At 45.0% G+C, this 24862-nt stretch overlaps 1 protein-coding gene across 3 annotated transcripts in view; it reads right to left on the reverse strand.

The window, feature by feature from the left end:
- galntl6 (polypeptide N-acetylgalactosaminyltransferase like 6) overlaps positions 1-24862 on the reverse strand; it is a 1318324-nt gene that overhangs the window by 208019 nt on the left and 1085443 nt on the right. For all 3 annotated transcript variants that reach the window (XM_087993690.1, XM_087993684.1, XM_087993693.1), the window contains exon 7: positions 6816-6999. In XM_087993690.1, the coding sequence (XP_087849816.1) occupies positions 6816-6999 (184 nt within the window). The remainder of the gene's footprint in view (positions 1-6815; positions 7000-24862) is intronic.

The raw sequence follows: 24862 nt of genomic DNA on the forward strand, positions 1-24862 counted from the left end.
TGGCAAATGGGACTAGATTAGGTTAGGTATAGAAGCAAAGAGGTGCTTCTGCAGCTGTACAGGGCTCTGGTGAGACCACACCTGGAGTACTGTGTGCAGTTCTGGTCTCCAAATTTGAGGAAAGACATTCTGGCTATTGAGGGAGTGCAGCATAGGTTGACGGGGTCAATTCCTGGAATGGCAGGATTACCTTACACTGAAAGACTGGAGCGACTGGGCTTGTATACCCTTGAGTTTCGAAGATTGAGAGGGGATCTGATTGAGACATATAAGATTATGAAAGGATTGGACACTCTGGCAGCAGGAAACATGTTTCCGCTGATGGGTGAGTGCCGAACCAGAGGACACAGCTTAAAAATATGGGGTAGACCATTTAGGACAGAGATGAGGACAAACTTCTTCATCCACAGAGTGGTGGCTGCGTGGAATGCTCTGCCCCAGAGGGCAGTGGAGGCCCCGTCTCTGGATTCATTTAAGAAAGAGTTGGATAGAGCTCTCAAGGATAGTGGAATCAAGGGTTATGGAGATAAGGCAGGAAGAGGATACTGATTAAGGATGATCAGCCATGATCATATTGAATGGTGGTGCAGGCTCGAAGGGCTGAATGGCCTACTCCTGCACCTATTGTCCATTGACATTGGGTCGGCATGGTTGGACTGAAGGTCTGTTTCCCTACTGTACAACCCTATGACTCTCCAGCATCCATTATTTCCTTCACCCTACAACATTTGCACTTTCAGCTGCCAGGACCCAAAACTCTGGAATTTCCTCCTGAGAGCTCCATGCTCTCTCCTGTTGGACATAACTGAATACAGAGACTGACTGCCTTCTACCATTATAGCACTCGGCCTGCCCCACCCAGAAGCCTGTGCACTCGCCCCCCGCCCCCCCCCACACATACGCACACACACACCCAGCCAAAGCATCCTGCAGATGGTGCAGAGCGGTGTTTGAATCTCTCAGGGAAAGGAGAACACCTTACTTTCCCTCGATCTGCTGGCCAGTTGGACTGCCTTTCTGCAGCACCATAACCTGGGCAATGGGTGCTGCCAGCTCTCTAACCAGCCCCAGGATGGATACGCCAATGGAACCTGAACCCAATTGCTTTGAGACATTGGTGGGGAAGGGGTCAAGCATCTGAGAAAGTGGGGGAGTGGAGAGCTGGCTTGTAAAATTCTGCCAGCGTGGGGGGCTGGGAAGGAAGGCTGGGGGGGGAGTCACTAACATCTAAGAAGTCTGCCGCCAGATGCACAACTGAAGACAGTAGCACCCTCTGACTTCCTTTCTTCCCTTAACATAAAACCAAGCTACACACTCCCACTTGTCATACACCATAAAAATTGAGTCAATTGAGCTGAATTGACTTATTTATTTAAATATAATCTGCTTGACATTATGTGGGTTAGCTCAGGGCGAGGGGTGTGAATGGGAAAGTGATGGACTGGGTACAACTTAGCATATCATCAAGTGCACTCGGGGTGGGGGGGGGGGGGAAGGGGAGAGAGAGAAAGAGAGAAAATAGAACAGCCTTTATTGTATCATATAATCAATGAGTATAATGAGAAGTTTATAATTACAGAGCCGACTTAGATACAAATGTACCGAGGCAACGCTTTTTTGGTTACAAGATTTAGACAATCCTGGAAAAAGATGTTCAGCTTTCCAGAAAAGAGCTTGGTCCAGCAGACCACCCTGGCACTTAGCTTCCAGTGCCCACCCAGCCCTGGCACCACACTGTGCCGGTGAGATGCAATGCTGGGTGGCTGCCAGGCCATGCCAGGAGATCACCATGTCAACAGCTGGGAGGTCACTGCACCAGGCCGGGAGACCTCACCGGAGGCTGGGAATTGTTGCTCGACACAGCATATTTCCTTTTCTTTAAGTTAAAAATCAGGATTCCTGATGAAGTGCTCTTGCCTGAAATGTCGATTCTCCTGCTCCTCAGATGCCGCCTGACCTGCTGTGCTTTTTCCAGCACCACACTCTCAACTCTGATCCCCAACATCTGCAGCCCTCACCTTTTCCTCATGCTGGATAGTGCCAAGCTTTTGGAGCCGCATCCTTCCAGGCAATGGGGAACATTCCATCACACTCCTGACCTGTGCCTTGTAGATGATGGAGATGCTTTGGGAAAGCAGGAGGTGAGTTACTTGCTCCAGTATTCCTAGCCTCTGACCTGCTCTTGTAGCCACTGTGTTTATGTGATGAGTCCAGCTGAGTATCTGGTCAATGGTCACCCCAAATCCTTTTCTAAAAGACATTAATTAACTAATTTTTTTTTAACAAACATTGACAATGGTTCTATGGTCACCAATATTAAGGTTAGTTTGTAATTTGAGATCTATTGAATTTAACATTCTCATGGTGGGATTCAGCTGATGGGTCTTGTGACATTAGCCCTCAGGCCAAATGGAGGGTGGCGGAGGGTTCTGACAAAGGGTCACCAGACCCAAAACGCTAACTCTGCTTTCTCTTCGCAGGTGCTGCCAGACTCACTGAGCTTTTCCAGCAACTTTCTGTTTTTGTGTCATGAATGGGTGTGCTAGGGGGATGTTCGTCTGGCAGTGACTATTATCAAATTGTCAAGCTCAGTGTTGATTTGAAGAGGCCAAGGTGATCTCTCAAAGTTAATGAACTGAAACAACAGCCTGCAGCCCTGGTAAAGCTGCCTGCAGTTCAGCTTAGAGAGTGAGAGTGAGAGAGAGAGACACACAGACAGAGAGAGACACACAGACAGAGAGAGACAGAGAGAGACAGAGAGAGACAGAGAGAGACAGAGAGAGACAGAGAGAGACAGAGAGAGACAGAGAGAGACAGAGACAGACAGAGACAGACTCCATTTTTATAATATTTCTAGTGTAGATATGTCCCTGAACAAGGAGTGCCACTCCAGGCTCAGAACTTGCCTGGAGTTGTGGTCCCTCGGGGTCTGTCACTGGGACACTGGCTCCATGGAGTATGGCAGCTGGCTTAGACACTGCAGCCTCAGGACAGGCCTCAGGATTTAGGCCTGACTAGGCCGTTAACCTGACTCAGTTGGCAATTACAGGGGTTGGAGAAGGGTAACGGGTTGGAGAAGGGTAACGGGTTGAAGTTGGCGGAGGGCAGGTGGCACTGACAGTCAGACACTGGGGGTAGTGGCAGCGTGGTTGGTTTCCTGGATTCACCGCCATCGCTATTGCATCAAACTTGGGGCTTTATTTGGTTCAGTTGGCTGGATGGCTGGTCTGAAATGCACAGTAACACCACCAGCGTGGATTTAGCTCCTGCACCAGCGGAGGTCACTACAAAGTACATGGTGGCTAAGCACTTAATGCAGTTGCCTCACTTGGGCCAGAGTTCTGGGTTCAATTCCAGCCTTGGGTGACTGTCTATGCAGTTCACACACTTTCTCAGTGTCTGGCGTTTCCTCTGGGTGCATCAGTTTCTTCCCACGGTCTAAAGATGTGCAGGTAAGGTGAATGGCTGTGCTAAATTGACCATAGTGTTCAGGTATGTTCAGGCTGTGGGGATTAGCCATGGGGAATGAAGGGTGATGGGGTTAGTTCTGGATGGGATCGTTTTCAAACGGTGAGTGCAGACTTAATCAGCCAAATGGCCTCTTTCTGCACTGTACGATTCTCCTTCTCAACCTCTCCCCTTGCCTGAGGCACGGTGACCACCACTAGTCATCTCTCTTTAATCAGACAGTAGTCCTATGGTCTGAGTTACGCCACTTTATCTTTGTCTTATCAAGCAAAGCTGCCTGAAGTGGCACTCTGTTCTGCTGGTGCCGTCCACTCTCATAGAATCCCTACAGTGTAGAAACAAGCCCTTCAACCCAACAAGTCCATATTGACCCTCCAAAGAGTAACCTGCCGAGAGCCTTTCCCCCACCCTATTATGTTACATTTACCCCTGACTAACGCACCCAACCAACACATCCCTGAACACTATTGGCAATTTAGCATGGCCAATCACCTGAACTGCACATCTTTGGGTTGTGGGAGGAAAGTGGAGCACCTGGAGGAAACCTATGCAGACACGGGGAGAATGTGCAAACTCCACACAGGCAGTCACCCAAGGCTGGAATCGAACCTGGGTCCCTGGCACTGTGAGGCAGCAGTGCTAACCACGGAGCCACCGTGTTGCTCTGAAATTACACTGCGCAGCACAGCGAGTTATCAAAGGCCAGATTCTATTCAATAATCCAGATTCACCGCCGCACTCCCACGCCATTCCAGACCATCACTTCAAACCTTGTTTGCTATAGACCTTTAGCATAAGAAATCCACCAGCCGTCTGAATTGTGTCAACGTGCTCACCAAACTGGGTAACGCACAATCCCGCCAGATACTCCATCGAAAATAACCATCTGTAAAAATGGTTTAATTTCTCTTTGCCCGAAATACAGACATCAGAAAGTGCTGCCTGAGGAGCAATATACAGCAGAGCTTTCCAGCTGACTGACTTTCAGATGTGTTCAATTCCAGCCCAGGGGTAGTGAGCGTGTGGGAGATTTTCACCAACATCTGTTAGGAGTCTAAATAAAGTGATGTTTTGGCAGCTCCAGTGTCTTCATAGGAAAATTACACCAGAAATAACTGCACCAACTAGTCACTCTACATCACATAGAATCCTTATTTATTGCCAGTTTTTTTAATAATTTCTAATCAATTTGTTGAGAGATGTTATAACACACCTTTGGAGTAGGTGGGACTTGGACCCAGGGCTGCCTACCTCATCTTTGCAACGCTCCACACCATCATTTTCTTCTTATACATTACTGGGGAGGGGAGCAAGAGAGAGGGCAGAACAGTGAAAGATGAAGGGCAAGGCAGGGCAGGAGGGTAAGGGAGAGGAAAGACAGAGGGAAGGAGAGGATAGGAAGATGAGGGAGAGCGAAAGGAAGGAGAGGAATGGGACAGTGAGGTAGAGGATGAGCTGGGAGGGAAGGAGGGAGAGAGAGCTAGAGAGAAAGGGAGGACAATGAGGAGAAAGAGAGAGTATGAGGGAGAGAGGCATGAAGGGTCAGGAGGAAAGGGGAGGGGTTGAGGGTGAGAGCAGTAGTCTTGGGAGGGAGGAAGAGTGTTACGGGTGGAAAAGAACAAGTACAGAGGGGGAAGTGGAGGTGGAGGTGGTGAGGGAGAGGAAATCTGGTAGAGAAGGGGAGGAGGGAAGGGAGAATAAAGACAATGAGGGAAGGGTAACAAATGTCGCAAGAGGGTAGGAGGGTGAGGGAGAAGCAAAAAAAGGGTAGGTTTGGGAGGGGAGGAAGAAACATGAAGGGCAGCGATGATGGTGTTGAGGACATAGAGGGAAGGGGTTAGGAAGCCGGGTGAGGAAGCCTGGGACAGACAAAGGATGAATGAAGGGGGAGGACAGGCTTGGGTGACTAGGATGGAGGTATGCTGAGAAGGAAGTGAATGGAGGGAAAGAGGAATGGACAAGGATGTCATCCGTGAAGGATTCAACAAAAAAAAGAAACTTGTTGGTTGGGGAATGTTGTGGACAGTGTGGGCACTCTCAGAGGTGCCATGTTTCAAATGAGATAACCCCTGTCAGGTTGACTTGAGAGATTTCATAAGATGAAGCCCAAGAGATCTCTTGGGTAGCAGCCAAAGTTAATCTTCCAACCAGCATTGCTGAACAAGTTATCAATACCTAAATCATTATGCTGTGATTTTGTAGTGTGCAGATTAGCTGCTGAGTTTTCCATCTGACATTTCAGAAATGCTTCACTGAATGAAAAATGCTTTGTGACATCCTGAGGTGCTATAGAAATGAAAGCGTCTTCTTCTTTTGAAGGAACTAATGTATTGCAAGTTCTGATACAGAGAGTTGGATTCTGCTATGATGATGCTTTCCATAGTTTCATATCTTGCTTTATATGTAGGTTTAACCTGAAAGATGGTTGATTCGGGCTAGATTTCAAGGGGGGAATAGCAGTCGCCATAACAGGCTGTGGGACAGTAAGCTATTCCGTCACGTGGGGAAACTCCATTGCACAGGACAGAAACCAGAGGATACAAACTTAAGATAACAGGCATAAAAGGTAGACATGAAATAAGGAGAAGATTCTTTTATGCAGATCATTATGACTTGGAATATACAGTCTGAAAGAGCAATGGAGGAAGGTTCGATTATAATATTCAAAACAAAATTGGCTATTTACTTGGCAAAATCAAAGAATATGTACAGCTCAAAGCAGGCCATTCAACCGGTTGTCTCTGTACTGACTCTCGGTAGGAGTTACTTGTTTAGCACTAGTCCCCTGTCTTCTCCCCCTCTAACCCTTTACATTCCTCACTAATTATTCAATACCCTCTTGAATGCCTCAATTGAACCAGCCTCCACCGCACTCTCAGGGACTGCAATTGGAGCCTTAACACTGGTTGAGTGAAAAAAAAGAAACTTTCCCTCATGTCTCGTTTGCTTCTTTTACCAACTATCTTAAATCTGTGCCATCTGGCTCTCAGTCCTTCCACAACGAGAAATGGTTTCCACTTCGAAGAAGGTAAGTTCTGCGAGGCTGTGGAGGAATTCAAGCGAGGGGATTTGGGATGAGCGAAATAACTTTCAAGATGAAGCTTGAGAGCAGAACCCCCACACTCTCTCAGCTGTATGCTTCTACATTAGCAAGCTCATTTGGGGAAAAGCAGGGAGAAAAGTCTTCAAAATAGAAAGAAAAAAGGCATACTGTGACAATATAAAAAGACACAAATCCTGGCTTATAACAACACAGCATTATAGCAACTGCTGCTGTCTGAAATTTTCCTACCTCAGAAAACTGCTGCTTTGTGTAATCTGCCATTCTTTCTCTCTGTGCTACTTACTCAAACGGGTCACTGGGATCAGCCCTCTGGAGCTCAGGTGGGATTGGAATACGTTTGTAGTACATCTCCCAGTCGAAGGCTCCCCTCATGGCATCTCCAGCTTGCATCTCATAGCCGAAATGATTGTGGTCAATGACATCGATCATTGGGCACACAATGGTCCTATGGTCCTGGGCAATCTGGTCTGAAAGACGAAAGGGAATGCCAGGGAGAGAAACATTAATCCAAGCCTCATCCATCATAACCGCATTCTCCTTGATCCCAGAGAACGGTGTGACATTGCCTGCCCACTGCCCTCACTGCTGCTCTGTGCACTGTGTAAATCCAGACCATCGTGTGGCTGGCCACTGACTAGAAACTACTGGATTCCTTTTAAAGTAGGTCTCTTCCAGTGAGGCTAAAGAAATCTCAGCCATCTACATCTCTGTCACTCAGGCTGGCTAAACTGTCCCAAATCTGTCAAGCTTCGGTTCCTCTTAAAATATCGGTTGCACACTATTTCAAAATCCTACACCCTACAGTGTCTCCAAATGTGGAATAGGTTGCACCATCAAACACAATAGGGGAAATGCTAGAACTAGAAATTAACAGCATCTCAGCATAAGCATTACAGAATCAGAATTGTTACAGCGCAGCAACTGGCCATACAGCTCATTGTGTCTGCTCCAGCTTCACTTAGTGCCCTCTACTGCCTCCTCCTGGTAACCCTGCACAACGTTCCTTTCCAAATAACCATCCGATTTCCTTTTGAATTCTTCGATTGAACCATTCTTTGCCCCACACTCAATGCATTCCAGAATGCCACAATATAGTAGATGGACAATTAATCTTTAAATTGCATTGACCGACTTCAATACCTGAGCCTTTGCCTTGTGAGAAAAACATGAAGAATGAGCTGGAATCATTAAAACGGGCATAAGTCCTTCAGCCTGAAGATAGCTGTCACAAATGGAATTTACAAAAGCATGCCCAAAAAATGTCTGAAAGTCCCTGCCACAATCTGAAAGACTATTGAAGAGTATTTATATGAACACTGGGAGGTTGATTAGCTCGGTTGGCTGGGCAGCTTGCTTATGATTCAGGGGAAATATCAAAAGTGTGGGTTCAATTCTCACACTGGCTGAGGTAACCATGAAAGATTGTCCTTCTCAACCTCTCTCCTTGCTTGAGTGACCCTCAGTCTGAACCGTCCCCAGTCATCTCTTATTAGTGAGAGAGCAGCCCCATGATCTGGTAAGATGATGGTACCTTTTAACCTAAATGTTAAAACGAATCACCTGGAATATATAACTCACTATGAGGCCATGACATATTGGGTGGGGTGGGGGTGGGGGTGGGGGTGGGGGTGGGGGGGGGGGGTACACTTCTCAACTACAGGTATTGCTATAACAAAGTTAAATTCTTTAATCAAAGAGAAAGGCTGAATTCTGCCCTCCATCCCTCCTCCCCTAATCCACACCAGATCTAGCCTCTCTCATAAGAGAATCCAAACCAAAATACAATGGGATCTCTGACAATGAACCATCAAAACTTTACCAGAGCATAGACTGAAACAATAATATGTAAGGGGCAGTGAGTGACAAACATGCTTAGATTCTGCTCAGGAGAATGTCCTATAGGGTATGCATCCAGTCCAGCAACAATGGTAGGCACTGCTAGACCCGGCTCTTGGAGCTAAAATAAGCCAAGTACCAAGTGATAATGGGTGACTATTTAGATGACAGTGATCATCGTATCATAAGGTATGTATGACATGGATACTATCACATGGGTGGCACGGTGGCTCAGCGGTTAGCACTGTGGCCTCACAGTGCCAGGGACCCGGGCTTGATTCTAACTTTAGATAACTGTCTGTGTGGAGATTGCATGTTCTCTCCATGTGTCTAATCCAGTAGCTCTGGTTTCCTCCCACAGTCCAAAGTTATGCAGGTTAGATGGATTGGCCATGTTAAATTGCCCTGTAGTGTCCAGTGATGTAAGGGCTAGGTGAGTTAGTCATGATAAAGGTGGGGCTATGGGTATAGGGTATGGGGGCTGTGTCTGGATGGGGTGTTCTGCAGACTTGATGGGACAAACGGCTTCTATGTGCACTGTGGGAATTCTATAAGATTTAGGAATGACAGTAGAAAATGACCCTGGTCATTGGGCAGTAAGAATATTAAGTAGGACAGGAATGGAGCTGGGCCAGAGAGACCAGACAAAACTTTGGCAGGAAGAACAATTAGCTACCTTCAAAGAGGAGATGAATTGGGCACAGTCAGGGTATATTTTCTCAAAAGAGAAAGGTAGGACAAACAAATCCAGAATTCCCTGGCTGAGAAAGGAGATAGAAATTAAGATTGGATTCCCTACAGTGTGGAAATAGGCCCTTCACCCCACCCAGACCCATTTCCCTCTGACTAATGCACCTAACACTATGGGCAATTTAGGATGGCTAATTCGCCTGACCTGCACATCTTTGGACTGTGGAAGGAAACTGGAGCACCCTGAGGAAACCCACACAGAGAATGTGCAAACTCCACACAAATAGTTGCCCAAGGCTGGAATCGAACCTAGGACCCTAGTGCTATGAGGCAGCAGTGCTAACCACTGAGCCACCATGCCACCCCCAAGTTAAAAAAAAATGTGTTGAGTTGCAAACAGAATGGAGAACAAAGCTGAATATATAACATTCAGAAAGAAGGTGCAGGCAGAAAGGGAGTTTATAGAAAAAGGTCAGCAGCAAACATAAGGGGGAGGGGGAGCAGCCCGAAGTCGTGGTCCACATTGGCACCAATGACATAGGTAGGAGGAGCGCTGAGGATGTTAGGCAGGCTTTCAGGGAGCTAGGTTGGAAGCTCAAAGTTAGAACGAACAGAGTTGTTGTCTCTGGTTTGTTACCCGTGCCACGTGATAGAGAGTCGAGGAATAGGGAGAGAGAACAGTTAAATGCGTGGCTACAGGGATAGTGCAGGAGGGAGGGATTCCAGTATTTGGATAACTGGGGTTCTTTCTGGGGAAGGTGGGACCTCTATAAATAGGATGGTCTGCACCTGAACCTGAGGGGCACCAGTATCCTTGGTGGGAGGTTTGCTAGTGCTCTTGGGGGTGGTTTAAACTAACACTGCAGGGGCATGGGAAATCCAGACTGTAGCTTTAGGGTGCAGGACCTGGAGTGTAGGGAGGATAGGAACATGGCATCAATTTCAAAGGAGGGTGCCTGTAAACAGGAAAGTGGCTTGAAGTGTGTATACTTCAATGCAAGAAGTATACAAAATAAGGTAGGTGAACTTGCAGCGTGGGTTGGTACCTGGGACTTCGATGTTGTGGCTATTACGGAGACATGGGTAGAACAGGGACAGGATTGGCTGTTGCAGGTTCCAGGGTTTAAATGTTTTAGTAGGGTCAGAGGTGGGGGTAAAAGAGGGGGAGGTGTGGCATTGCTTGTCAAAGATAGTATTACAGCTGTGGAAAGGACGATGGATGAAGACTCGCCATCTGAGGTCGTTTGGGCTGAGGTTAGGAATAGGAAAGGTGAGCTCACCCTGTTAGGAGTTTTTTACAGGCCTCCTAATAGTCCTAGAAACGTAGAAGAAAGGATTGCGAGGATGATTCAAGAGAAGAGTGAAAGTAATAGGGTAGTTGTTGTGGGGGACTTTAACTTTCCTGATATTGATTGGGAAAGCTATAGCTCAAGTTCATTAGATGGGTCAGTGTTTGTCCAATGTGTGCAGGAGGGTTTCCTGACAATATGTAGATAGGCCAACAAGAGGTGAGGCCATACTGGAGGAGAAAGTGAGGTCTGCAGATGCTGGAGATCAAGGTTGAAACTTTATTGCTGGAACAGCACAGCAGGTCAGGCAGCATCCAGGGAACAGGAGATTCGACGTTTCGGGCACAGGCCTGAAGGGCCTGTGCCCGAAACGTCGAATCTCCTGTTCCCTGGATGCTGCCTGACCTGCTGTGCTGTTCCAGCAATAAAGAGGCCATACTGGATTTGGTTCTGGGTAATGAACCAAGCCAGGTGTTAGAATTAGAGGTAGGTGAGCACTTTGGAGACAGTGACCACAATTCGGTGACTTTTACTCTAGTGATGGAGAGGGATAAGTGTGCACTACAGGGCAAGAGTTATAGCTGGGGGCAGGGAAATTATGATGCGGTGAGGCATGACTTAGGATGTGTGGCTTGGAAAAGTAAGCTACAAGGCAAGGGCGTAATTGATATGTGGAGCTTGTTCAAGGAGCAACTATTGAGTGTCCTAGATAAGTATGTACCCATCAGGCAGGGAGGAAAGGGTCGTGTGAGGGAGCCGTGGTTTAATAAGGAATTGGAATCCCTTGTTAAATGGAAGAGGACGGCCTATGTAAAGATGAGGCGTGAAGGTTCAATTGGGGCGATTGAGAGTTATAAGGTAGCCAGGAAGGACCTGAAGAGAGAGCTAAGAGCAGCAAGGAGGGGACATGAAAGGTCCTTAGTTGGTAGGATTAGGGAAAACCCTAAGGCTTTCTATAGGTATGTCAGGAATAAAAGAATGACTAGGGTAGGAATAGGTCCAGTCAAGGATAGTAGTGGGAAGTTGCGTGTGGAGGCTGAAGAGATTGGGGAGACACTGAATGAATACTTTTCGTCAGTATTCAATCAATCAGGAACAGGACATTGTTGTCAATGTGAATACTGAGTCACAATTAAGTAGAATGGATGGCTTTGTGGTATGTAGAGAAGAGGTGTTGGAAATTCTGGAAAGGGTGAAAATAGATAAGTCCCCTGGGCCTGATGGCATTTATCCTAGGATTCTCTGGGAAGCAAGGGAGGAGATTGCAGAGCCATTGGCCTTGATTTTTATGTCCTCGTTGTCTACAGGAGTAGTGCCAGAAGATTGGAGGCTAGCAAATGTGGTTCCCTTGTTCAAGAAGGGGAATAGGGATAACCCTAGTAACTATAGGCCGGTGAGTCTCACTTCTGTTGTGGGCAAAATCTTAGAGAGAATTGTAAGGGATAGGATTTATGAACATCTGGATAGGAATAATGTGATCAAGGATAGTCAGCATGGTTTTGTGAAGGGCAGGTCGTGCCTCACAAACCTTAATGAATTCTTTGAGAAGGTGACTAAGGAGGTGGACGAGGGGAAAGCGGTAGATGTGGTATATATGGATTTTAGTAAGGCATTTGATAAGGTTCCCCATGGTAGACTACTGCAAAAAATACGGAGGTATGGCATTGAGGGCGAGTTGGAGGTTTGGATTAGGAGTTGGCTGGCTGGAAGAAGACAGAGGGTAGTAGTTGATGGCAAAGGTTCATCTTGGAGTGCCGTCACTAGCGGTGTTCCGCAAGGATCTGTTTTGGGACCATTGCTGTTTGTCATTTTTATAAATGACCTGGAGGATGGGTTAGAAGGTTGGGTGAGCAAGTTTGCGGATGATACGAAAGTCGGAGGAGTTGTAGACAGTGAGGAAGGAAATGGCAGGTTACAGCGGGATATAGATAAGCTGCAGAACTGGGCAGAAAGGTGGCAAATGGAGTTCAATGTAGCTAAGTGTGAGGTGATTCACTTTGGTAAGAGTAACAAAAAGATGGGGTACTGGGCTAATGGTCGGATACTTGGTAGTGTGGATGAGCAGAGGGATCTTGGTGTCCATGTACACAGATCTCTGAAAGTTGCCACCCAGGTAAATAGTGCGGTGAAGAAGGCATATGGCGTACTGGCTTTTATTGGTAGAGGAATTGAGTTCCGGAGTACTGAGGTCGTGTTGCAGTTGTATAAGACTCTGGTGTGGCCGCATCTGGAGTATTGTGTGCAGTTTTGGTCGCCATATTATAGGAAGGATGTGGAGGCACTGGAACGGGTGCAGAGGAGGTTTACCAGGATGTTGCCTGGTATGGTAGAAAGATCATATGAGGAAAGGCTGAGGCACTTGGGGTTGTTTTCATTGGAGAAAAGAAGGTTTAGGGGTGACTTGATAGAGGTGTACAAGATGATTAGGGGTTTAGATAGGGTCAACAGTGAGAATCTTTTTCCACGTATGGAGTCAGCTATTACAAGGGGGCATAGCTTTAAATCAAGGGGGGGTAGGTATAGGACAGATGTTAGGGGTAGGTTCTTTACTCAGCGAGTCGTGAGTTCATGGAATGCCCTGCCAGTAGCAGTGGTGGACTCTCCCTCATTATGGGCATTAAGCGGGCATTGGATAGGCATATGGAGGATAGTGGGCTAGTGTAGGTTAGGTGGGCTTGGATCGGCGCAACATCGAGGGCCGAAGGGCCTGTACTGCGCTGTATTCTTCTATAAAAGGGAAATCCCAAATACTTCGATAAGTACATCTGTCGTAAAAGGATAGTAAAAAGAGTAGAATTGATTACCAAAAGGGATTTGCAAATGGCTGCAAAAGACACAGCCAAGGTGTAAATAAATATTTTGCATGTTTCCTTGCGACCAACGGTCATGCTGACAGAGGGGGGATTTCCATCACCAGAAGAATTTAAAATTGATAAGGAAGACATATTAATACAGTAACTAAGTTTGTAACACACTGGAACTGGAGGAAATGCATCCAAGAACATTGAAGGAAGTAAGAGTGGACATTGCAGAGGGACCGGCAATAATCTTTCAATCATTGGCCTCATTCAGAATAAGCTGAAAATGTGTTGCTGGAACAGCACAGCAGGTCAGGCAGCATCCAGAGAACAGGAGAATCGACGTTTTGGACATAAGCCCTTCTTCAGGAATGAGGCTCATTCCTGAAGAAGGGCTTATGCCCGAAACGTCGATTCTCCTGTTCCCTGGATGCTGCCTGACCTGCTGCGCTGTTCCAGCAACACATTTTCAGCTCTGATCTCCAGCATCTGCAGACCTCACTTTCTCCTTATTCAGAATAAGCTGTAAAGACAAGTTCAGCAAATTGCAGCCGGTCAGTTGATATTCAATGGTGAGGAAACTTCTGGGGTAAAATTATTAGTCATATGATTAATTTGGAGCAGATAGCATGAATTTGTTAAGGAAAATAGTGTTTCATTAACTGCTTTGAAGAGGTCAAAAGGCACACGACATCAGGATACAGTCCAACAGGTTTACTTGAAATCACAAGCTTTCGGAGCACTGCCCCTTGTCAAGTGGAGTGAGCAGCGCTCTGAAAGCTTCTGATTTCAAATAAACCTGTTGGACGATAGCCTGGTGTCGTATGACCTTGTCCACCCCAGTCCAACACCAGCACCTCCACATCATGCTTTGAAGAGGTAACAGGGAAGGTTAATGATAGCAAGGCTATTGATGTGGTGTACATGGGGCTCCAGAGAGTGTTTTATCAAGTGCCACACAACAGCCTTGTCAGCAAAGTTATAGGCTCTGGAATAAAAGGAACAGTAGCAACATAGACACAAAATTGGCTGAGGGTAATTGGTAATGATGATTTTTCCAGCTAGAGGAAGGTTTGCTTTGTGTTCCCCAGGGTTTGGTATTGGGATTCTTGCTTCTCCTGTTAGATATGGAGTTGTTTGTCCTACGTTCTCTTCTGAGGAAACATAACCTGACTGTGCCCAAATCATCATCTTTTTGAAGGTAGCATACTTATAAAGGATTTAGATCTTGATGTGCAAGTGGAGGACACAAACATGGAAGAATTATTAACCTTGGGGAGATTAATGTAGGACTTTATTGGCACATTGATGGAGTGGTGGATGGGTGGGAGATGATGTTCAATTTGGAGATGAGTGAGGTTATATTGTTGGGTACAAAAAGGACATAGTGAGGCAATAAAAAAGATACTATTCTAAAGAAGAGAAATAAGTTCTTTTAAAAGGAGAGAGAAGTAGAGAGAGTTGTTGATAAAGCATACAGTATTATACGCTTCATTAATAGGGGCATAAAGTGCAAGAACAGCAAAGATATAGTGAACCTAGATAGGGCATTGGTTAGACATCAGCTCAAGTATGTTGTAAGAGATCTGTGCATCATACTTTAGGAAAGATGTGAATTCATTGGAGAGAATGCAGAAGAGGTTAAGACCATGAGATGAGATAGTTCATTAGGTCTGTTCCATTATTCAATGAGATCCTTGCCAGTGTGATCACTTTGCTACCTTTTCCCCATTGCCCTTGATTCTCTCACTGATTAAACATCTGTCCATCTCAGCCTTGAATATACTTAAACGACCCAACCTCAACAGCCCTCTCTGGTAAAGAATTCTACAGATTAACTCAGAAGAAATTCCTTCTCATCTCTATCTTAAATATGTGACCCCTTTATTCTGAGATCATGCACTTTCTTCCTGGATTCTCCAACAACTTTTCCACATCTACCCTGTCCAGTCCCCAAAGAATCTTATATATTTCAATAGGTCACCTCTAAATTTTCCAAATTCCAATGACGACAGGCCCAACTTATTCAACCTCGCCTCATCAGACTGTTTCCAAACCTGGTGTCAGCCTTGTGAACCTTCTTTGGATTATCTCCAATCTGCACGTTTACTTTCAAAGAACAAAGAAAAACAAAGGACAATACAGCACAGGAATAGGCCCTTGGGCCCTCCAAGCCTGCGCTGACATACTTTGCCCTTTACTAAAATGGTCTTCACCTACAGGATCAGTATCCCTCTATTCCTTTCCTATTCATGTATTCATCCAGGTGCATCTTGAATGCTGCTATTTGCCTGCTTCCATCACCTCCTCTGGCACTACATTCCAGGCACTCACCATTCTTTAAAACTGCTGCCTTGCACATCTCCTTTGAACATCCTCCCCTCTCGCACCTTGAACCTCTGTCTGCTGGTAATTGACTCCTCCACCCTGGGAAAAGCCTAAAACACACCCAGTGTAGCCAACCTTTTTCTTCATAGCTAAATTCCCCCCTACCAGGCAACATCCTGATAAACCTTTTCTGTACCCTCTCCAAAGCATCCACATCCTTCTGGTAATGATCAGAACTGTACACAATATTCAAAGTGTGGCTTAGCTAACGTTCCATAAAGCTGCAGCATAACTTGTCTATCCTTATACTCAATGCCCCTTCCAATGAAGGCAAGCATGCCATAAGTCTTTTTTACTACCTTATCTCACTGCACTGCCACCTTCAGTGATCTGTGGACCTGCACACCCAGATCCCTTTGCATATCAATATGCCGTTTACTGTGCAATTTCTACTAGAAACTGAAGCTAATCAGTACTAGAGAAATGGTGTTGGAGACATTAATGGGAATGAAGGCTGGTCAATCCGGAGGGTCTCCTAATCAACATCCCAGAGTACTTACGGGAGTGGCACTAGAAATAGTGGATGCATTGGTGGTCATCTTCCAACATTCTTTAGACTCTGGGACAGTTCCTACAGAATGTACGGTAGCTAATCTAACCACTATTTTAAAAAGGAGCGAAAGAAAACAGGGAATTATAGGCCAGAAGTCTTGAACTTCGAAAATGCATCACCTCACATTTCTCTGGATTAAACTCTACCTGCCATTTTTCTGACCATGCCTCCAACTGACCTATATGCTGCTGTATCCTCTGACAATCCTCCTCACTATCCACAACTCCACCAATCTTTGTACTATAACCAACTGACTAATTAGACCAGCTAGGATTTCCTCCAAATCATTTATGGCGATCAAGAACAGCAGATGTCCTAGCACTGATCCCTGTGGAACCCCACTAGTCACAGCTCTCCGCACAGCCCCACAGCCACTGATTCATGAGGCCACCCAGGTCTCAATTGCATATTCCCCTCTCTCAATTTATAGCCATTCAGATAATAATCTGTCTTCTTATTTTTATTACAAAAGTGGATCATCTCACATTGATCCACAATTTACCGCATCTGCTACGCATTTGCCCAGCCTGTCCAAATCATACTACAATATCTGTGTCCTCCTCATAGCTCACCCTTACACCAAGCTTTGCATCATCTACAAATTTTGAGACATTACATTTAGCTCTCTCATTTAAATCATTAACATACATTGTAAATCACTGAGATACCCCACTAGTCACTTCCTGCCATTCAGAAAAAGACCCATTTAATCCTACTGGTTTCTTTTGACTGCGAACAAATTTTCCACACATCCCAATATACTAACCTGAATCATATGTGCTTTAATTTTACATTTTAACTTATTATGCTGGACTTTGCCAAACTTCTGAAAGTTCAAATAAATCAACCCCACTGGCTCCCCAATGAACACAACTGGTTACGTCCTCAAATAATTACAGTAGATTTGGCAAGCATGATTTCCCTTTTGCAGATCCATGCTGGCTGTAACTGATTCAATCACTTTTTTTTTTAAAATGCTTCACTGTAAAATTCTTGATAATGGACTCTCGCATCTTCCTGTCTTCTGGTCTGTAATTCCCTGTTTTCTCTTGAGCTACTGTTTAAAATAGGGTGGTTAGATTAGCTACTGTACAATCTGCAGCAACTATCCCAGAGTCTAAAGAATGTTGGAAGATTAATGCATTCATTATTTCTAGTGCCACCCTCTTAAGTACCATGGGATGTAGATTAGGAGACCCTCAGAATTGACCAGCCTTCATTCCCGTTAATGTGTCCAACATCATTTCTCTAGTACTGATTCGCTTAAGTTTCTCCCTCAGTAAAACCCATCATTTCTAGTATGTTATTTATGTCCCCTTTGTGAAGGCAGAGCGATGTATGAATTTAGTTCAGCAGTCATTTCTTTGTTGCTCGTTAAACATTCCCTCATTTCTGATTCTAAGGGGCATACATTCATTTTTATCAATCTTTCTCTCTTTACATATGTATTGGAAATTTTACAGTCAGTTTTGTTCCTTAAAGATTACTCCAACGGTTTATTTTTGCTTTCTTAATCAATCCATTGGTCCTCTTTTGCTGACTTCTAAACTGTTCCCAGACCTCAGTCTGCTGATTTTCTCTTGCCAATTTGTAAGCCTCCTTTTTGCATCTAATACTATCTCCAACCTCCCTTGTAAGCCATGGTTTGGTCACTTTTCTCTTTATACTTTTATGCTCAACAGTAATCAATTATTTTTGTAGTTTGCCCATTTATTCATGAATGTTTGCCATTGCCTATCCACTTTCATTCCTTCCAATGAAATTTCCCAATCCATTCAAACTAACTCACAGAGTCATTGAGACATACAGCACAGAAACAGACCCTTCTGTCAAACTTGTCCATGCCGAAAAAATATCCTAAATTAATCTAGTCCCATTTGCCAACACTTGGCCCATATCCCTCTAAACCCTTTCTGTTCATATACCCATCCAGATGCCTTTTAAATATTGTAATTGTACTAGCCTCCACCACTTCCTCTGGCAGCTCATTCCATACACGCACCATGCTTTGTACGAAAAAAATGCCCTTCGGTCCCTTTCAAATATTTCCCCTCTTAATCTAAACCTGTGCCCTCTAGTTCTGGACTCTGTCACCTGAGAGAAAAGACCTTGCCTATTTACCTTATCCATGCCCCTCATGATTTTATAAACCTCCATAAGGTTCACCCCTCAGCCTCCGACACTTCAGGGAAACTAGGCCCAGCCTATTCAGCCTCTCCCTCTAGCTCAAATCCTCCAACCCTGGAAACATCCTTGTAAATCTTTTCTGAACCCTTTAAGGTTTCACCACACCCTTCCTATAGCAGGGAGACCAGAATTGCACACAATATTCTAAAAGTGGTCTAACCAATGTCCTGTTCAGCCCCAACATAACCTGCCAAATCCTATATTTAATGGTTTGACCAATAAAAAAGCATACCAAATGCCGTCTTTACTATCCTATCTACCTGCGACTCCATTTTCAAGGAAAAATCAACTTGCACTCATCTCACACCATTGCAATTTCTCTTGTTAAGTTTCAGGACCCTAGTCTCAGAAACAACTACCTCATCCTCCACTTTGAAGAATTTTACCATATTATGGTTGCTAATCCCCAACCACATTATCAATTATTCCTTCTTCATTGCATAGTACACCAAATAGCTCAATTATCAGGCTCTTATCTCTATGTCAGAAGGTCATGGGTTCAAGTTCCTCTCCAGAGATTTAAATGCATGGATCTTGCTTTGGAAGTCCAGAGAAATAGTAAGGAATGTATCTTTGTTGGCTCAGGGGTTAGCACTGTTGCTTGGCAGTGAGCCAGTGGAAAAAGTAGTCAAGACAGCATACAGGATACTTGACTTTATTTGTTGAGACATAAAATACAAAAACTGGGAGAACTGTATAAAACACTTGAGAGATCATAGCTGGAGTGTTGTGCAGTTCTGATCACCACATCATAGAAGTGATGCTATTGCATGAGAACAGATATAAAGAGATCTTGCCTGGACTGAAGAATTTTGATTATGGTGAAAGATTGGGTAGGTTAGCGTTGTTGCCTTTGAAACAGAGTAGGTTGAGGGGAGACCTAAGCAAAGCCAATAAAGTTATGAAGGTTCTAAACAGATAAGCCATCCTTGATTGGTGGCTTGTCAAAGCCCTTAGACAGACAGAGAGAGAAGAAGATCAGCAATAAGGGAAATGGTCTGCAACAAACTGCACCACCAATGTTGATATTCAGGGATGTTTGTGGCCATTCTTATGACAATTCAAACATACATAGAACACTACAGCGCAGTACAGGCCCTTCAGCCCTCAATGTTGCTCCATCTGATGCCCATCTAACCTACACTGTTCCTGTATTATCCGTATGTATGTCCAATGCCCATTTAAATGCTCTTAACGTTGGCGAGCCCACTACTGTTGCAGGCAGGCAATTCCATGCCCCTACTACACTCTGAATGAAGAAACTAAGCCTAATATCTGACCCTCAATTTAAAACTATATCCCCCTCATGTTAGCCCTCACCATCTGAGGAAAAAGGCTCTCACTGTCCAACCTATCTAACCCACCGATTATTCTTTACATCTCAATTAAGTCACCTCTCAACCTGCTTCTCTCCAATGAAAACAGTCTCAGTTCCCTCAGCCTTTCCTCGGAAAACCTTCCTTCCATACCAGGCAATGTTCTTGTAAATCTCCTCTGAACCCTTTCCAAAGCTTCCACATTCTTCCTCTAACACAGTGACCAGAATTGCACACAATACTCCAGGTGCGGCCTTACCAGTGTCTTGTACAGCATCACCGATGCAGCCATTTGTTACTTTGTATTGTCCAAGGATAACTTTGAATCTGCTGTTGTCTCTGTTCCCTTATCTCTTTATGACTTAATAAATCTGATTTTAACTCCGGTCACAGCCCGTGAAGTGTTTATTTTACTGCCTCGAGGAAGATTACATCGGGTCGGGGAATATAAGCAGTAAACCAAGTGTAATGATGAGGGTTTAAGCTGTTCACTCTAATAGTTGACTCCAACGTCTGTAGTCTGAATAAAACCACACTGTTGGGATGATTGAAAACAAAGGAAACCATCACAAACTTGATCCAGAAAAAAAGTCAGTAAACCAAGTCCACTTTCAATTGCATTTTAGCTTTGCTTTTCTGTTGAAACGTATCAAATTCTAACAGGGCTATACAGACTAGCTGCAGGGAAGATGTCTCCCCTGGTTGAGGTTTCTAGAATCACAGTCGCAGGATACAGGAAAAGCCACTTAGGACTGAGAGAAGGAAAAAAATCCTTCACTCAAGGGATAGCAAACCAATGGAATGTTTGATTGCAAAAGGCCAAATTTCTGAATATATTCAAAAAAAAAAGATAGGCACAGTTTAGATTTTGAAGGCATGGACAGGTATGTGAAGAAAACTGGAATATGGCATTGAGGTAGAGGATGAGCCATGACAATGGTGGAGTAGTTTCAAAAGGTTATACCAGTGTCCAGTTTCTATGTTTCATTGTCTCGACATTTGTGGGAAGATGGTGGTGAAGTGGCACTAATAATTCAGCAGCCCAGGCTAATGATCTGGGGCATGTGTTAAAATCTCACCACAGCAATTTGGAATCCATCAATACGGGGAAAAAAAATAAATCTGGAATTTAATGCTAGTGTTAGCTTGAAACTATCATTGTTTGTTTCTAAAAGAAACCAGAGTTGAAACTTTATTGCTGGAACAGCACAGCAGGTCAGGCAGCATTCAGGGAACAGGAGATTCGACGTTTCGGGCACAGGCCCTTCTTCATTCCTGAAGAAGGGCCTGTGCCCGAAACGTCGAATCTCCTGTTCCCTGGATGCTGCCTGACCTGCTGTGCTGTTCCAGCAATAAAGTTTCAACTTTGATCTCCAGCATCTGCAGACCTCACTTTCCCCTCTAAAAGAAACCCCACCTTCATCAGCCATGCCTTATAGAGAAGAAAATCTATTCTTCTTACTTGACCTACATGTGAGACCAGACCTGCAGCAATGAGGTGATCTTAAATCAGGCAGCAAACCTTTCAACTCAGGGCAATCATGGATGTGCAACAAATGCTGATTTTGCCAGTGATGCCTGCATCCCATGAAAGAATAAATAAAAACATTTTTGCTTTAAATGATATCTCCAAGATACCTACGTTCTGGGGCTGATTCTGGGGATGGCTGGACTTACTTTTGAGGAGAGATTTACTCGGTTAGGATTGTTTTCACTGGAGTTCAGATGAATGAGGGGTGGCTGACAGATGATAAAATTCTAACAGGACTAGATGGGGTGGATGCAGGGAGGATGTTCTTGATGGGGATGGGGGGCGGGAGGGGGCAGTTGTCCGGAACCAGGGGTCACAGTCTGAGGGTTCGAGGTGGACTATTTAGGATGAAAATGAGGAGACATTTCTTCACCCAAAAAGTGGTGAGCCTGTGGGATTCATTACCACAGGAAGTAGTTGGTGCCAGAACATTGAATGTAATCAAGGGGTGGCTAGATACAGCACTTGGGGCAAATGGGATCAAACATTATGGGGAGAAGGCAGAATTTGGCTATTGAATTAGATGATCAGCCATGATCATGATGAATAGCTCGAAAGGCAGAATGGCCTCCTCCTATCTTCTATGTGTCTAAGTTCCTCAAATTCTGGATTTTTGTGCACCCTAACTTTAAAATAACTCCATCATCTGCTGCCTCGGTTTAATGACTTGGACTTTCCTCCCCGAACAGCCCCAACTCTGTGGACTCCACCTCTCATTCAAATTGCTCTCTGTCAAAATATTTGGTCATCTGACCCAATATTTCTTTGGGTCAAATTTTGCTTGCTCTCACTCCTGTGACCCTGGAATGATTTACCACATTAAAGGCACTACATAAATGCAGGTGGCCGTTTGCTATGCACTCTATAATTATAGTAATGTTTTAATTAAATTCATTTTCTCAGGATGACAGGAGTGAAACCCATATTTGCTGTTTTTGGGGTGTAGAAGTAGAAGCAGGCCATTCAGCCCTTCTAGATCAAGGTTAACTATTTACTTTAATGTCATATTCCCCATATCCTTTAATATCATTAGTAACTAGGAATCTATCAATCTTTATTCTTCATTTATTTAATGAATAAGCTTCCATGGCCCTCCTAGGTAGAAAACCCCGAAGATTTACCACCCTCTGAATGAATAAGTTCCTTCTCATCTCACTGGCTTACCTTTTATTCTAAGACTATTTCCTGGTTCTGCACCCCAGAGTCAGGGGAAACATCTTTCCTGTGTCTGTGCTGTCTATCCTTTTAAGAATTTCATGAATTTCCATGAAATCACCTCTCCTTCCTCTAAACTGCAGAGATTACAGAAACAGAAATTGCCTGGAAAATCTGGCAGCATCTGTGGAAAGAAATCAGAATTAACATTTCAGATCCAGTGACTCCTCTTCACTAAATCTTTGGGGTTTTTCTTCTCATTCCAGAGGTCATGGGCCCATTCTCCTCCATTAGTCCTCACAGGACAATCCACTATCCCAGGAAGAGTCTGATGAAAACCTGCTGTGTTCTGTCTTTATCTCTCCCCCGGAAGGGAACAAGAACTGCATACAATGCTTCAAGTGCAGTCCAACCAGGGTGCTACACAGTTGAAGTGAGATGTCTTTGTTGCAGTGCTTAAATCCTCTTGTGATGAAAGTCTGCCTCCCAAATTGTTTCCTGCAGTCACATGCTAATTTTCAGTCAATTATGAAAAAGGACACCTAAATCCTTATAAGATCAGTATTTTCCAACTTTCACCACTTCAGAAATACTTTACAGCTCCATTCGTCCTACCAAAGTGGATGGCTTCACCCTCGGGCAGCACAGTGGCTCAGTGGTTAGCACTGCTGCCTCACGGCGCCAGGGATCCAAGTTCGATTCCAGCCTCAGGTGACTGCGTGGAGTTTGCACATTCTCCCCGTGTTTGTGCGGGTTCCCGCCCAGTGCTCCAGTTTCCTCCCACAATCCAAAAAGTGTGAAGGGTAGATGAATTAGGCAAAAGTGAGGACAGCAGATGCTGGAAACCAGAGTTTAGATCAGAGTGGTGCTGGTAAAGCACAGCAGGTCAGGCAGCATCAGAGGAGCAGGAAAATCGACGTTTCGGGCAAAAGCCCTTCATCAGGAATGGAGGCAGGAAGCCTCCAGGGTGGAGAGATACATAGGGGGTGCTGGGGAGAAGGTAGCAAAGAGTACAATAGGTGAATGGGGATGGGGATGGAGGTGATAGGTCAGAGGGGAGGGTGGAGTGGATAGGTGGGAAGGGAAGATTGGCAGGTAGGACAGGTCATGGGGACAGTGCTGAGCTGGAAGGTTGGAACTGGGGTAAGGTTGGGGGAGGGGAAATGAGGAAACTGGCGAGGTCCACATTGATGCCCTGGGGTTGAAGTGTTCCGAGGCGGAAGATGAGGCGTTCTTCCTCCAGGCATCAGGTGGTGAAGGAGAGGTGGTCGAGGAGGCCCAGGATTTGCATGTCCTTGGCTGGGTGGGAAGGAGAGTTGAAATGTTGGACCACAGAGTAGTGGGGTTGATTGGTGCGGGTGTCCCGGAGATGTTTCCTAAAGCACTCTGTGAGGTGGTGTCCAGTCTCTCCAATGTAGAGGAGACCGCATCGGGAGCAACAGATACAGTAAATTACATTGATGGATGTGCAGGTAAAACTTTGATGGATGCGGAAGTCTCCTTAGGGGCCTTGGATGGAGGTGAGGGAGGAGGTGTGGGCGTAGGTTTTGTAATTCCTGTGGTGGCAGGGGAGGGTGCCAGGACAGGAGGGTGGATTAGTGGGGGGCGTGGACCTGACCAGGTAGTCACGTAGGTTAGATGAATTGGCCATGCTAAATTGCCCAAAGTGTTCAGGGATGTGTAGGTTAGTTGCATTAGTGCGGGGAAATGAAGAGCAATAGGGTACAACTTCAACCCATGCTAGTAACTTACAAATGCAGAACTCTGGATTGTTAGTCGAGCAACATAAGCATTATGCTACTGCGTCAATGGGCCCTCTGCAATGGCTTGAGATGTGAACTTGTAATGAATAACCTGAGGAAATAAAATCTCCCCCAAAAGCTGGAGCCACAACAGATATGAACTGGGAGAAACAGCGGATCTGATATCCACTGCCAAAGGAATATAGCCCAGGAAGGAGCCAATGTTGGGCAGAAAATTGGCAGCAATGCAAATAAAGGTGGAAGACGTTTGCTTTGATATAAATCCAGACCATCGCGAAGAAACAGGTCCATGTAGATATAACTGAGGGACACCATGATGCTGTGAGGAATTAAAAGCACCAGATGAGATTCCAACTGATAAACATTCAGCTACAAGCTCTCTTTGCCGGAGCTCTCTCTCTTTCTCAGTTGCCCAACTAGGGACTAATTCCTTCTAGGACTCACATGCCTGATGCAATTAAGAGATAATAGACCTGTGGGGAAAGCCTCGGATTTCTATAACGGTGTCTAGATGACTGATTTGATTCAGAACTTGGTCAAGCTAGAGCCTGGGATCAGGGGTTTGTCGTTGAAACTGGAATTTATGAAGTGCAAAAGGGATTGGGATAATCCTTTGATCACATAAATCTGCACTGGAGGAAACAGAACACTTCAGTGAACAGATTCTACAGAGTTTGACAAGACCTGACAAACAGTTAACCCTTTGAGCACAAGAACTGCACATAAGATCAGAGGAAGAATAAGCCTGTACTATGCCAAAGTGTTTTTCTTGTTTATTCATGGGATGTGGGCGTGACTGGCTAGGCCAGAATTTATTGCTCCAT

The sequence above is a fragment of the Chiloscyllium plagiosum genome, unplaced genomic scaffold (genome assembly GCF_037043375.1).
Source record: "Chiloscyllium plagiosum isolate Xiang-an unplaced genomic scaffold, Cpla_swu_hap1 HiC_scaffold_2, whole genome shotgun sequence".
NCBI classification, from domain to species: domain Eukaryota; kingdom Metazoa; phylum Chordata; class Chondrichthyes; order Orectolobiformes; family Hemiscylliidae; genus Chiloscyllium; species Chiloscyllium plagiosum.